At 43.0% G+C, this 14,537-nt stretch overlaps 1 protein-coding gene across 1 annotated transcript in view; it reads left to right on the top strand.

The window, feature by feature from the left end:
- REEP3 (receptor accessory protein 3) overlaps positions 1-14,537 on the top strand; it is a 118,053-nt gene that overhangs the window by 34,612 nt on the left and 68,904 nt on the right. Inside the window, exon 2 of the mRNA XM_072130850.1 lies at positions 10,038-10,110. Coding sequence (XP_071986951.1) covers positions 10,038-10,110 — 73 coding nt within the window. The remainder of the gene's footprint in view (positions 1-10,037; positions 10,111-14,537) is intronic.

Below are 14,537 nucleotides of genomic sequence, written 5' to 3'. Positions count from 1 at the left end.
CAATGGGCTCTCAGCATTTCATAATATAGGGGCTTATAGCAAACCAAAAGATTCTGTATATTCCTGCAAGGTTTATTTGCCCGGCTTTGGTGTCCAAAAAAACCTTGTAATTTCTTTTGTTTTTAATTCTTTTTTTTTTTCTAAGACTATGATTGAGATCGTGTAAGGCGAATCGCGTCGGTCTATGACACGTGTGTAGATTTTAATAGGCTCCAATAAAAAATTTAACTAAAAGACCAAAAAGACTTGCCTTTCGAAACATGCCGAATTTAACTAAGAGTCAGTAATGTGGCAAAATTTGGCTGGATGGCTATTCTGCCTCGGCAAAAATAGGTTCTGGGAGGTCCACTATATATTTTTTGTATATGTATAGAAATAGTTTTCCGTAATTTATATCCCTATTTTTCTTAAATCCATGCCTCCGCAATGTCTGGTGGTAATATGCCCCTTCTCTGTGAGGCGTCTGAGATATTGAGCAGATCCGGTATTCTGAGCTGCGGAGATAAATGACAAGTCGTGTAATGACGAGCGGCGAGAAATCTGCGCCTGTGATGCTGCTCGCATATATAATGGATCCTAATATGTGGCGCTTAGCAGATTGCGCTTTACCGTATTAAATAATTCTACTTGTAAATGTAGGTTTATTTATTAGTTAATTATTCATTAATACCAGTTTTTTTTTTTTTTTTTTTTTTTTGGTGGATCTTGGATAGCAGAGCTCTGTGGGATTTGGAGAAATTTGTTAATTTCTGTAGTCTGTGGATAATTACTTTACCTGTCACCCGAGCTGTAAAATCTTAAAGGGGTATTCTCATCTGGGCATTCACATTTTAGTTTTTAGTTAATCTGCCATATAGAAACATTTCTTCAATTAGATGTTATTAATTTTTTTTTTTTTACCTGTGTGAAGATAGTTTCTCGTAAATGTAGTGATATGGTCCCTTAGAAAACAAGACTTTGTTTCTTGGATACGACCACCTCTGCTGGGGTGATTGCACAAAGACACAAAAGGTTCTTGTATATGAAATGTCTGGGAGTTAATGCAGGTCCCGCAGCCGTCCTGTGGTAATGATCGCTGGAGCCAGGAGGTCAGGCAGGACTCAATAGCACATGTCTGGCCACAGCTGCCGAAATGTAAGGTGGTCGTATCCAAAGAAGCTATCTCGTTTCTAAGGGACAACATGGCCACATTTATGAGAAACAGTAACATTTTTTTTTAATAACATCCAATTGAAGAAATGTTTACATGTGGCAAATGAATTAAATTAAGTGTGCATGCTCAGATGGGAAAACCCCTTTAATGAAGCATCCCATAGTGTGGACTCTTGCATGTCTTTTTGGTTTCTTATGTCGAAACCTGCAGTCTGCTCATCAGGTTGTTCTTCTACAACAGTTAGGCTGCCATCATAGGTCCATCAAGAATTTCAGACTTTCTGACGGACCAGGTTGTAGTCAACAAGGTCCATGTTGATCTATTTATTCCAGCTGTGATAGATATATCCAGGCAAGTGCCAGGCCCCAGGACTGCTGGGGGGGCCCACATTAGGCTGTACATAAGGAATCCATGGAGGTGAGGTGGCTATATCTAATGAATCCATAGGGCAGTCATGGCGAACCCTTTGGAGACAGTGTATATATATATATATTCCACGTATATATGTTGCAATGTGCCAACATGACACAGAGCTGTCAGTCACAATAAAGGGGTGGGGTTCACAGAGAGAAGAGTCCAACTAGACATAAGTGGTGGCAATGGTCATTCTAATTTTCACCATTCATGTTTAAACAAACCCTTCATTGCTAGAACTAGATTTTTGGGGGGTATTTCTGTTTTAATGTTCTGTCTGAATGTGGCTTTCATCACCTATCCTACTAAATATGGATCTATCTCGCTCTCTAAACGCTTCCTTGCCAAAATGATACTTTTGGAGCACCTAGAACGGAAGGTTTTTTTTTTGTGTGCAATATATTTTCCACTAAACTTTTTTTTTTTTTTCTTTATACTGTTGCTTTTTAGCTTGTTTGAGTCTTTTTTTGTTTTGTTTTTGCTTTTATTTTTTCTCTTTTCACCTTTTTATTTCCCCATCCCCCCCACGTAGATGAAAACAGAAAGGCTGGCGTCTGGCCAACTGCAATCTCTGCGCCGCTTCCTATGGCCGTGAATTACAATCTGTTGTTGCTGTGCTATTTCTCGAGTTGCCAAAGCAACAGCAGACGAGTGAATTGAAGGCTCGGGTGGACCTTCCTCGTCTGAACCGCTGGAGAGGAAAAGAAAATAAGATTGCAAGGGCAAGAAAAAGCAAACGTGATATCGGCGCGGCGAGCCGGAATTAGGAAGTTGTGTTGTGTTTACAAACTGCGCATACGTTTTGATGGGGATAATTATGTGTTTTTGAATTTTTGTTTTGAAATTGAATTTGCTTTGGAGCGCTTCCCGATCGGAAACAATGGCTTTCGTTTTGGCACGTAGCGTTCAGTGCTGTGGCCTACCGTTGTCTCTTTCTGTAGGCTGTTATTTTCACGCGCTCCTGGAAATGAAGGCTACAAGACTAGACTGGCAATCGGGAAAGTTCATACATGGCTGGGATTAAAGGAAATCTACCATCGGGATCATGGATTATAAACCAACTACACTTACATGCTGGTGTGTGCCCCCTTTGTCAGGTTATGCTATTCTTTTAACTTCTTATGCCCTCAATTTCTAAGAAAATCTGCTTTAAAAGCTATGCAAATGAGCCTGAGGGGCTCCTGGCTCCATTAACTTCTATGGAGGCTCATTTTGAAGCCTTTTTTCATAAAAACAAAGGAATAAAAAGCTAAAAGAAGAGCGGATCCTGACAAAGGGGGCACACACCAGCATGTAAGTGTACTTGGTTTATAATCGATAATCCTGATTGTAGATGTCCTTTAAAGACCAAAAATTGCAAATTTTCTTTCATCTGACCACAATCCTCATTGTAGCTTTGCAATATGTGTACGAAATTTTCCCATAATCCGTGCTGCAGCGCCGACCTCTGTCCGAGGATCTTTTTGGCAACAGGCGCATTAACTGTATACATCTGTAATCCATTAAGCTTTATTGTGAAACTAAGTAAATACTGTAGCACGCTCAATGGAATAGCTTGTCCTAAGCTGACGGCCTGCCGTAACCTGCTAATTATGAGGGAAAGGGGACTAATGGTAATAAAGGAAATATACAAGCTCTTCTTTACTTCATCTCCTCCTTCCCTTGGTCCAGTTTCATACACAAATATACTGTATTTTTCAGACTATAAGGCGCACAAAAAATCCTTTGATTTTCTGCAGAAATCAAAGGTGCGCCTTATAGTCCAGTGTCGCCTTATATATGAACCGTACTTAGAGACAACAGCTGCCTTGTACTGTGCACAGGTCTGCCACCTGCTGGTCATTCATCCTTATAATCAGGTGCGCCTTATATATGAACCTAGATGTTTTAGCAGGCATTTATTGATGGTGCGCCTTACAGTCCAAAAAATACTGTAAAAAAATCAATAAAGACCTCTACTTCTCCTCACTGCGTTGTTTTTGGCTGCAAGACAACAGACAACCCTCTCTGTCTAGTTTGCATTAGGATAATGTTGTTAAAGGGAACCTGTCATCAGCGATTGACCTAATAAACCACTACCAGAATATTGTCAAACAGCATAACACCTTCTAGTTATTGTTTTTTTTTTTCTTTCTTGGTTCAGTGACCTCATCCATAAAATCCACTTTGAAGTGAGATGTAAATTGGTTGTATAAAGTCAAGGAGGAGGAGAGAACACTGAAGTCAAGGTGGGGAGCTTTCAGTGGCTCCTCCTTTGTGATTGACATTGTGCATCGGACTTCCGGAGATCTGGTTAGTGAGGTCTCTGAATGTAATTGACAATCATTCACAGTAAAGGGGACATTCTGTTGAAGAGAGAGCTTGACTTCAGTGTTAAAATCGCCGCCTCCTTGACTTAATACAAGCAACTTGCATCTCACGTCAAAGTAGATTTTGTCAATGATTCCACCACACAAGAAAAACACGACCTGGAAGGTGTTCCGCTGCTTGACCACATACTAGTAGTAGACAGGTTTCCTCTAAGCCCTATTCCTTCTACTGAAATCACTAGGTATAGATTTTTTTTTCACTTTTCTTGTTTTTTTTTTTTTGTTTTTTTTTTCTTATGGGTCGTATGTAAGTTGGGTGTTCTTAAGTAGGGGACTGCCTGTACATGGAACGTAGCTTGTACTAGCCACGTGGGTGGGGTGTATCTATGTAGTATGTGAAAATATAAGGATATCGCTCCCTTGGTTGACATGAGATTTTCCTAGTCACATAGACAATTCCGGGGACCATTACTTATGAATGGGTGGATGGATTTAAAAAATGATTCTTTCCTCATCCCTATGATGAGTTTACCATTTATTGGAATTCTGCCTGTACTTTTAAAATCCTTTTATATGCAACTTGGCAGCGCAGGCTACCCGGGGTGTGGAGTAGTCTCTGTGAGATCCCAAGGTTAAGGCTACTCCACAACCCAAAAAGCCTCTGCAGAGCTGCCATCAGCGCATCCATGCCACTTGTGCTCCTGGTCCCCTGTGAGGGGTTAAAAGTATTTTGGAGCACGGTGACTGGCTGACTGCAGCTCCCTATTATATATTTAATGGGGAGCTGTTCAGGGGCCAGAAGTCTAATGATCCCGGACTTCCCATCAATTTCTGCCCATGTGCAGAGTTCCTTTCTACCCAGCAGCGTAATGGGAGCCACTGTGCCTGTACAGAACTCTTAGCGTTCAGGACCAGCACCGAGGCACAAGAAGGCGGATATGCAGGGCTACTCGGGCCATGGAGGATCCTAAGCCCAGGAGCTCACAGCGGCTACTGGGGTCATGGAGGATCCTGGGCCCAGGAGCTCACAGCGGCTACTCGGGCCACGGAGGATCCTAAGCCCAGGAGCTCACAGAGGCGACTCGGGCCACGGAGGATCCTAAGCCCAGGAGCTCACAGAGGCGACTCGGGCCATGGAGGATCCTAAGCCCAGGAGCTCACAGAGGCGACTCGGACCATGGAGGATCCTAAGCCCAGGAGCTCACAGCGGCTACTTTGCTCATGGAGGATCCTAAGCCCCGGAGCTTACAGAGGCTACTCGGGTCATGGAGGATCCTAAGCCCCGGAGCTCACAGAGGCTTCTCAGGTCATGGAGGATCCAAAGCCCCGGAGCTCACAGCGGCTACTCGGGTCATGGAGGATCCTAAGCTCAGGAGCTCACAGCGGCTACTCGGGTCATGGGGAATCGTAAGCTCAGGACCTCACAGCGGCCACTCCATGACCCGAATGGTCTCTGCAGCTAATTTACATATAAATGAAATAAACCAGTAAAACATATTGGTACAAATCCAATAAATAGTAAAACCGGAGTAGGGATGAGGAAAGCACCAGGAATCTACCTCTGGAACTACTAAGAAAATTAGATTTGAGACAGTAGATTGTCGTTTGTTTGCTATCCACGATATAGTTATTGGAATTTTGGTCTTGATACATGAATCCTCAGATCTTTTTGTTCTGTAGAATTCTCTCCGTGTGAAATCCTTGTGTGCGAAATGACAAATTGTTGCCTTTGCAGCAAGGAGCACCCGGACCTGCTATGTGTCTTCTACCTGGATAATTGAGCGCATGGATTTTCTACGTTTGCCACTTGTTTTCTGGAATTTCTCTGGGTGGATCCCGGTTTCCTCTTGCATTCCGAAAAAGATTTTTGTTAATTGTTTTGCAGGGGAATTTACCTTTGTACATGTCTATAGCATAGAAGATTAGATTGGAGCCTGGTTGGGGGCAGGAATTGATGTAAGAGTTTGCTGCGCAGAATATATTATGGCGGTACTTGGATAGACCACCGGCAGTAGTTGGCGGTACCGCGGTAGTTGTCCTCTGGTCATGCTGGGACCTCCGGAACGCTTGGGTAATTGTGACACTGGTTTTGTGATGCTTGTGGTTTTGTTTTGCTGGTGTCAGCAGTTTTGCAGGAAGAGGGAACATAAAATGAAAGCCTTGTGATAAAGAAGTTGTGGTTTAATTGCGTTGTAATGTCGATGTTTATAGGGAGTTTTAAAATGATGCTTTAAATACAAGCGGAGCTGCCGGCTGATGGATTTTGTTGCTTGCAGCATTAATATTCTATGGATGTGATTTGCAATAAAAAGGGTAGACAAAATGTACGGTATATAAAATACAGGATCAGTCTGGCCTCTATTAATGGAGATGTGACTGGGGAGTTAATGGGAGACTATTGACAATGAAAATATCCACGGCTGGATTTCCATAAAGTTCACTTTGGAGCTCGTGCATTGGCAAAGATCCTATATGACATTGTATAGGACGTAGCAAATCCCTCTGTATAAATGGCCACCTGATGGCAGATCTTGATTTTGGGTTCAATGAATTTCCACTAAAAGGGAATGCACATACTACCGTATTTTTCGGACTACAAGGCGCACAAAAGATCCTTTGATTTTCTCATAAATCAAAGGTGCACCTTATAGTCCAGTGCGCCTTATATATGAACCGTACATACAGACAACAGCTGCCTTGTACTGTGCACAGGTCTGCCACCTGCTGGTCATTCATCCTTATAATCAGGTGCGCCTTATAATCAGGTGCACATTATATATGAACCAAGACGTTTTAGCCTTATAGTCCGAAAAATACGGTATATGTATAGGTGGGGGGAAGTGCTGTCAGTGGACAACCAGAAAATAAACCATACTTGTCAGTGCATTGGTGGATGTAGAGGCAGCAGAGAAAGAAAAGTCTATATCTGGGGATCACAGGAGGCTCTGCATAACTTTATTTTACGTTTTTAAAAAAATAGAAACCAAAACTTTGGATTTGTCTGTTCAGAGGCCATTGGGCATATGGTGGCATCCCTTCCGGTTAGGTGTTGCAGTAAGCGCTGCTTTTGTTTCTCCCGGTCTTCGGATATGTAAATTATTAGGTGCGTTTGCTTACGTTCTTCAAGATACTGCAGTTTCATCAAGTAGCTGATCGGCAGTGTGTCCTCCGTTCTAGGGAGGTGATAAATAACTGAAAGGGGTTAGGCTAGAATTATTTCTTCTTATTTAAATTGGGGTAAAACCAATCTGCATCAGGGAATTCTCTTGCACTTTAACGTTTCAGGAGAGCGTAATGGTAACGAAAAACGGAAGTTCCCCATTGACTTCTGTATCACTTCTGTTATTAAAAAGGGAAACGGCCGCTATTTGATAATAGATTGTGTAATTGACCCTGCAGTAGTGAGCTGAACCGTACTCTTAGGGCACATTCACATGGCCGTCTGCGGGGACGTACATGCGGCCGCATGTACGTCCCCATAGACGGCAATAGTGGCGCGGCGCAGATGCGTTGCCACACGTGTGGCACCGATCTGGCCCGCACACCGCAAAAAGATAGAGCATGCTCTATCTTTTGGCGTGTGTGCGGCCGTGCGCCGCTATTCTCTATGGAGGGAGGAGGGGCTGCCTCCTCCTCCTCTCCAGCACACGGGCATACCGCTGTGTGAATGTACCCTTAAAGGAAATCTACCATCACAATCCATCCGGATAAACCAGGGACATTACTCATAGATCCAGGCACCGTGACTGTGGAACTAATAGTCTTATATTTGTTATCCACAGCCTCCTTCCTTCTAAATCAATTTTTAAAATTATGCTAATGAACCTGAGGGAAGGACTCTGTGAGCCATTACCAGCACCCCTCCATACTTTGACTTCACTGTCTCCCCCTTTGCTCACCCAACACTTCCCCCTACTTCTGCCTGCTATAATCTCACACCCCAAATTAGCATCATTTTAAAAGTTGATTTTTAGAAGGAAGGCGGCCATGAATGACAAATCTGAGACAATTATCAAAGTCACAGTGCCTGGATCTAACTTTGCAGCGCGGGGGTCCTGGGTTTAAATCCCACCTAGGTCCACATCTGCAAAGAGTTTGTATGTTCTCTCTGTGTTCGCGTGGGTTTCCTCTGGGTCCTCCGGTTTCCTCCCACACTCCAAAACATACTGTTAGGTTGTTAAGATTGTGAGCCCCATGGGGACAGGGACCAATTTGACATGCTTTGTGCAGCGCTGCGTAATCTGTGTGCGCTATATAAAGAATTACTATTATTATTAAAATACATGCTGATTAGATGGTAAGTTTTTAGGGTATGTGCAGTTTTTCAGATGCAGTTTTTTATGTCCAAAAGAGGAGCAGTAGTACACATCTCCATGATAAGTTCTGATCCATACCTGCCTTTGGCTTCAAAAACTGCATCATAAATACTGAATGTGTGAACGCACCCCTAAAGCCTTTTTATTAAATGTTATTTACCTTTGATGAAGAAGGCGAGTAAACCTTCGTATAGCCCCCCCCCCCCCTCCTTTCCTTCTCCCGCTTCCCCCGCTTCCCCACCGAGGAGCCATCAGTACTTTTATTATTAAAAAGACAGTAAACCTGTCATTAGCATATAAGTAGTTTATGTTTACGTTGCGGGTTATTTGCATATAGAAGTGTCATAATTATATGGAAGCCCCCGGTAATTTATAAAAGTGACACTTCAGGAGCGAAATTCCCTGTACGTTTCTTTAAGAACACACTGTCAAGGTTTTTTAAGGTTAGGCTGCAGTGGAAGAACGCGACATTAATTGCTGTGCGCAGCCGGGAAACTGAAAGCAGGGCATTTTACTGGCAGACATGGCCAAGCAAGACTCGCCATAAATCTCACAGTGCGGAACAGAACGTAATAAATTAGATTCAGCTGAAACCCGCTTCCAGATTGTATTTAAAAAAAAAAATAAAAAATTCTTTTGTTCCTGTTGGTTTATAAGATCCTTGACTTATTGTCTGCAAGCAATATATATACATATTTCTCTTCTAGAACATTGGCTTGTTTCATGTGCCGGGTGTCACGGGGGGCGATGTGGTGGAGGGAAGGAATGAAAAGGGAAAAGTTTATGATTTGAGATTACAACCGTTTCCTTCCTTCCTGGTCTGGCGGCTCTGGATGAGTGTGGGTTCTGTTCCTGTTCTCTCCTGGTTCTCAGACGGCAGTAGATGGAGCTTGAAAGACAATGGGGTGAAAAAGAAAATGTATTTTACCATATTTTTCGGACTATAAGGCACACAAAAAATCCTTTGATTTTCTCAGAAATCAATGGTGCGCCTTATAGTCCAGTGCGCCTTATACATGAACCGTACTTACAGACAAGAGCTGCCTGGAACTGTGCACAGGTCTGCCACCTGCTGGTCATTCATCCTTATGATCCGGTGCACCTTATATATGAACCTAGACATTTTAGCAGGCATTTATTGGTGGTGCGCCTTATAGTCTGAAAAATACGGTATATTTTTTTAAGGTTCTCTAGGATTTTGGGGGTTTATCCTAAAGTAATGAAATTAACATGCACCAATTTGTTGGCAAGAATGGAAACTTAGGGGCCCACATTCCTGGAGGATAAAATTTGAGAATTTGAGAAATTTTGAGAGAATTTCGGTGTATTTTTATGTGACCTTATTACGCACAGCAAGGGTAGTTGGACAGGGAACTTGTCACCAGATGTAACCACGTTAAGGCTACGTTCACACTGCCGTATGGGGGACATTTATACGGCTGACGATATATGTCCCTCATAGACGGCAATGGGCGCCCTACGGGAGCGGTACGGTGCAGCACATGTGCATATTTATATAGCGCACACAGATTACGCAGCGCTGCACAAAGCTTTCCAAATTGGTCCCTGTCCCCATGGGGCTCACAATCTAACAGTATGTTTTGGAGTGTGGGAGGAAACCGGAGGACCCGGAGGAAACCCACACAAACACGGAGAGAACATACAAACTCTTTGCAGATGTTGACCTGGGTGGGAATCGATCCCAGGACCCCAGCGCTGCAAGGCTGAAGTGCTACTCACTCAACCACTGTATATATATATATATATATATATATATATATATATAAAATTTAATATTCTCTTGACTCTGCTCTAACCATACCCCCTGTGCCCCTTCCTCTGCAGGCTGGTGTTTGGTATGCTGTACCCGGCTTACAACTCCTACAAGGCTGTGAAGACGAAGAATGTGAAAGAATATGTAAGTAGCACATTATGAAATTCTGAATTGTTCCGCTCCAGGTACAATCCATATCTGTGCAGTGCAGCTTTATATACAGTGCCTGCTGTTAATGCTTCTGTGCAGATGTTTTCACTTTTAGCAGAGGTGATAGTCTGCAGGTGTATTACTTTACAGAACCTGTTCTTTTCTTGCTGGCTTAGCCATTGTGTCTGGGTTTTTCAGACACAATAGCCTGGATCTATAAGAGAAATTGTATCAGTATTGTAGCAACGGGAATAGGAGACCAGTGATGTTTTATTGTTCTAAAGCCCAGTCTCAAGTACGGAAATGTACAAATTCCACTCCAAATTTCTCGATGGTGTTTTTTTTTTTTTGTTTTTTTTTTTGTATTTTAGAGAAGGTGTTAACCATAAACTGTAGGACTGGAGCAGCTGTTCCGAAAGTCTTGTATAAACTATTTCCCGTATAGAAACTTTAAAGTTGCATCTTTTTATATATGATTTGCACACATTTTAAAGGGTGTACCGAATCCCCGAAATTCATTCAGTATTATTTCTCTCCATTGTGATGTTTCTGAGAAATTCCCGTTTTTGTGAATATGCAAATTGAGCAGTTTGTGCACTTGGACGTGTACTCAGCACACAGATCACTAATATTACTGCCTGGACTGCTACCATTTCTATTAGATAAGATGGAGGGTTGTGTTGTGAGCAGCCTGGGTGCAAGGGACACCCCCCACCCCCGTGGTGCAAAGGACACCCCCCACCCCCGTGGTGCAAGGGACACCCCCCACCCCCGTGGTGCAGGGGACACCCCCCACCCCCGTGGTGCAGGGGACACCCCCCACCCCCGTGGTGCAAGGGACACCCCCCACCCCCGTGGTGCAAGGGACACCCCCCACCCCCGTGGTGCAAGGGACACCCCCCACCCCCGTGGTGCAAGGGACACCCCCCACCCCCGTGGTGCAAGGGACACCCCCCACCCCCGTGGTGCAAGGGACACCCCCCACCCCCGTGGTGCAAGGGACACCCCCCACCCCCGTGGTGCAAGGGACACCCCCCACCCCCGTGGTGCAAGGGACACCCCCCACCCCCGTGGTGCAAGGGACACCCCCCACCCCCGTGGTGCAAGGGACACCCCCCACCCCCGTGGTGCAAGGGACACCCCCCACCCCCGTGGTGCAAGGGACACCCCCCACCCCCGTGGTGCACCAACTTTCTCATTAGCATACAGATTAAACTGGTAATATCGTGGAAATTGCATAATGGACAGAAATTATTAAGGTATGTGGTGCATTTGTTTACAACATGCTGTCAGCTGATTATAATGTTTTGGGGAGGTGGTAGATACCCTTCAATGGGGCAATCCAGGATCTTAAAAAAATAAAGTATATCAATGGTTTGAAGGAACCTAAGCGTTTTGACAACTTCTGCAGCTTCTTCAAAGTCGACAAAGTTTATTGCCTAGTGGCTGTGCTCGGAGTTGCAGATGAAGCCCAAAATGATCATGTGATATCACAGACTTGCGAATCAGAAACTGCACTTACAGGAGCGCTGACCGGTGGGGACGGCGGGGGTCAGACTGCTGCCTTTCTGATATCTATTACTTAATTGATAAAAAAAATACCCGTCTGATTATTTTTTGTCCATCTTGAGCCCAATTTTAACTTTCGACGCTTGAACTTCTCAGATCCAGCAGTCTCTGATCTGCATAACATGTGCAGGAGAACTTAAGTATCTGATTGGATGGTTATCCGTTAATTTGTTACATGGACAAGAAGCTATCCTAGTCACCCTATCTCTCAGAATTTCTTACGTCTTGGGCCTCTCTTTAAATTACTTTGATATAAAGTTGTAGATATCTAAATGCCCTCTAGCGACCAACCATGGTGGTCTTTCCTGGACCATGAGGCTGTGTACCCAAGGTCGGGGTTTGTAGAAGGAATTTGCGTTGCGGTATTTCCATATTTTGTTTGGACAGGGATTATCTTCATTAAAATCTGACGGACCAGATGCTTTTCAGTCTTTTTCTGCAATGTATAGATGAGGTGTAACACAAACTTTCATTGCATAAGTTACTGCAGATTTAGTCCTCATTTAGACATATACAATAACGTGTGAACATTGCCTTAAAAGTGTAAAGTTTAACAAAATTGCATATAGAATAGTGCAGGAGATAGGGGTAAACTTTTGTAATACAGGCAGTCCCCGGGTTACATACAAGATAGGTTCTTTAACTTTGTACTTAAGTTGAATTTGTATGTAAGTCGGAACTGTATACTTCATAATTGTAGCTCCAGGCAAAATGTTTTGGGTCTGCATGACAATTGGATTTAAAAAATGTTGGGTTGTCATAAGCACCAGGATAAACAATAAATCTGGATTACAGACGCCTGTGATAACTGTTACAGCTGATTTCTGTAGCCTAAGGCTAAAGTATAGTAAATTACCAATATCCAGAGGTCCGTTTGTAAATAGGGGTCGTCTGTAAGTCGGGTGTTCTTAAGAAGGGGACCGACTGTACTCTATACTTTAGAGCTGTGAAGATGTGAAGTGTTAACGCCGACTCGGTTGAACATGAAGACTTCCTGACTTCTGGTTCTTCTAAACAAATGAGCATACGGAATTCCCAAGGATAGGGAAGCCAGATGGTCCTGCTCTCACATGTGAATCTTGTGGCAGCAATAACATGCATACAAGAAGAAAAGATCTTGCCAATAATAATTGAGCAAAACTCCCTTTCGGGCCTCAGAGTCATAATTTTAGATCGGAATTGCTTCCCGTATCCCGTGTCTCAGTTTTTTTGGCAGAACATTTGTTGGGTCTGAAGAAAACCTGCTGTAGGATTCACAAGACTTGACAAACATGAAGTTGGCGCGTTGTGGTGTTTATCGCTGTTGTAGAAGGAAATGTTTGTGGCTTTTGTATTGTTTATTATGTTGTCCCGGTGCACTCTGTGTGATGTCGTGTATCTGTGCTTTTTTCTTTTGTATTGATGTTTTAATATTTTTAATTTATTTATTTTTGTTTCAATTTTCTTGTTGTAATGGTGTTAAATAAATTAATCTAGAGATACTCAAGTTAGGCTTCCCATTCCAAAATGGAGCTGGTCAGTCTTAGGTTTGTCCATATCGATTAACCCTGACAACTTAAGGGACTTCACGGATCAATACTTCTTAAGTAGTTTTCTGTGGCTTGATAATTTGGCTGATCATGCACTACTCCTACTATCTAAATAATAATATTAATAATTATTTATTTATATAGCGCGCACAGATTACGCAGCGCTGCACAAAGCATGACAAATCTGTCCCTGTCCCCAAGGGGCTCACAATCTAAACAACCTACCAGTATGTTTTGGAGGATGGGAGGAAACAGGAGGACCCGGAGGAAACCCACACAAACACGGAGAGAACATACAAACTCTTTGCTGATGTTGACCTGGGTGGGACTAAAACCCAGGACACCAGCGCTGCAAGGCAGAAGTGCTACCCACTCAGCCACCGTGCTGCCCTTACTATCTGATGATCATGTCATAAATGGTGGCCATTGCAAGCGATTAATTGCTTAAAATCCTTATACAATAGTTGGACAAATTGGTAATCCCTGGAATCGGCCCAGTTTACACCTCCATTTAGACCTCCTTTATTATCTTTCATCACTAAAACTTTCATAACGGAAGACTAATCTATTAATGAAAATGTCCAGTGATTTAAATGGACTTTAAATGGCCCATGTTATTTGTAAAGGGGGGGGGGGGCACAATGCTGAACTTTTCATCCAATATTCCACACAAATCTCAGATACAGAAGTATCTAATGGAAGCCATTAGTAATTTGTAAGACTTCTAATATCTTTGAACATTGGACGGAATATAATAACATAAAAATAAGGGGTATGGAGAAAGTTAAGAGAAAAGATATTTATTTAGTCTGGAAAAGAGACGACTACGAGGGAAATAATTAATTTATATAAATTTATGAATGGTCCATACAAAAATATGGTGGTAAGTTGTTCCAGGTTAAATCAAATCAAAAGACGAGGGGGCACTGTCTCCGTCTGGAGAAAACAAGGTTTAATCACCGGAGGCGACAGGGCTTATTTACTATGAGAACTGTCAATCTGTGGAATAGCCTGCCTCAGGCGCTGGTCACAGCAGGGACAGCAGAGAGCTTCAAGACGGGTCTAGATGCCTTTTTACACCTAAATAACATTGATGGTTATGTTATATAGAATTGTTTCCCTTAAATCCCTTCCTCATCCAAGCCCTTCCCTTCCTTAGGGGAACTTGATGGACAAGTGTCTTTTATTTTCAACCGTATAGACTTTGTGACTATGTAAATAACATACTAATAACTGGTGCGACCTTGGCCTTTCATCCTAACAAGACAACAGATCTATAAGATTAGCAATACATTGTAGATCAGTGGTGATCCCTTGTCCTCC

This window comes from Engystomops pustulosus, chromosome 11 (genome assembly GCF_040894005.1).
Source record: "Engystomops pustulosus chromosome 11, aEngPut4.maternal, whole genome shotgun sequence".
Taxonomy (NCBI): Eukaryota; Metazoa; Chordata; class Amphibia; order Anura; family Leptodactylidae; genus Engystomops; species Engystomops pustulosus.
This window is presented reverse-complemented; position numbering and strand designations above follow the sequence as displayed.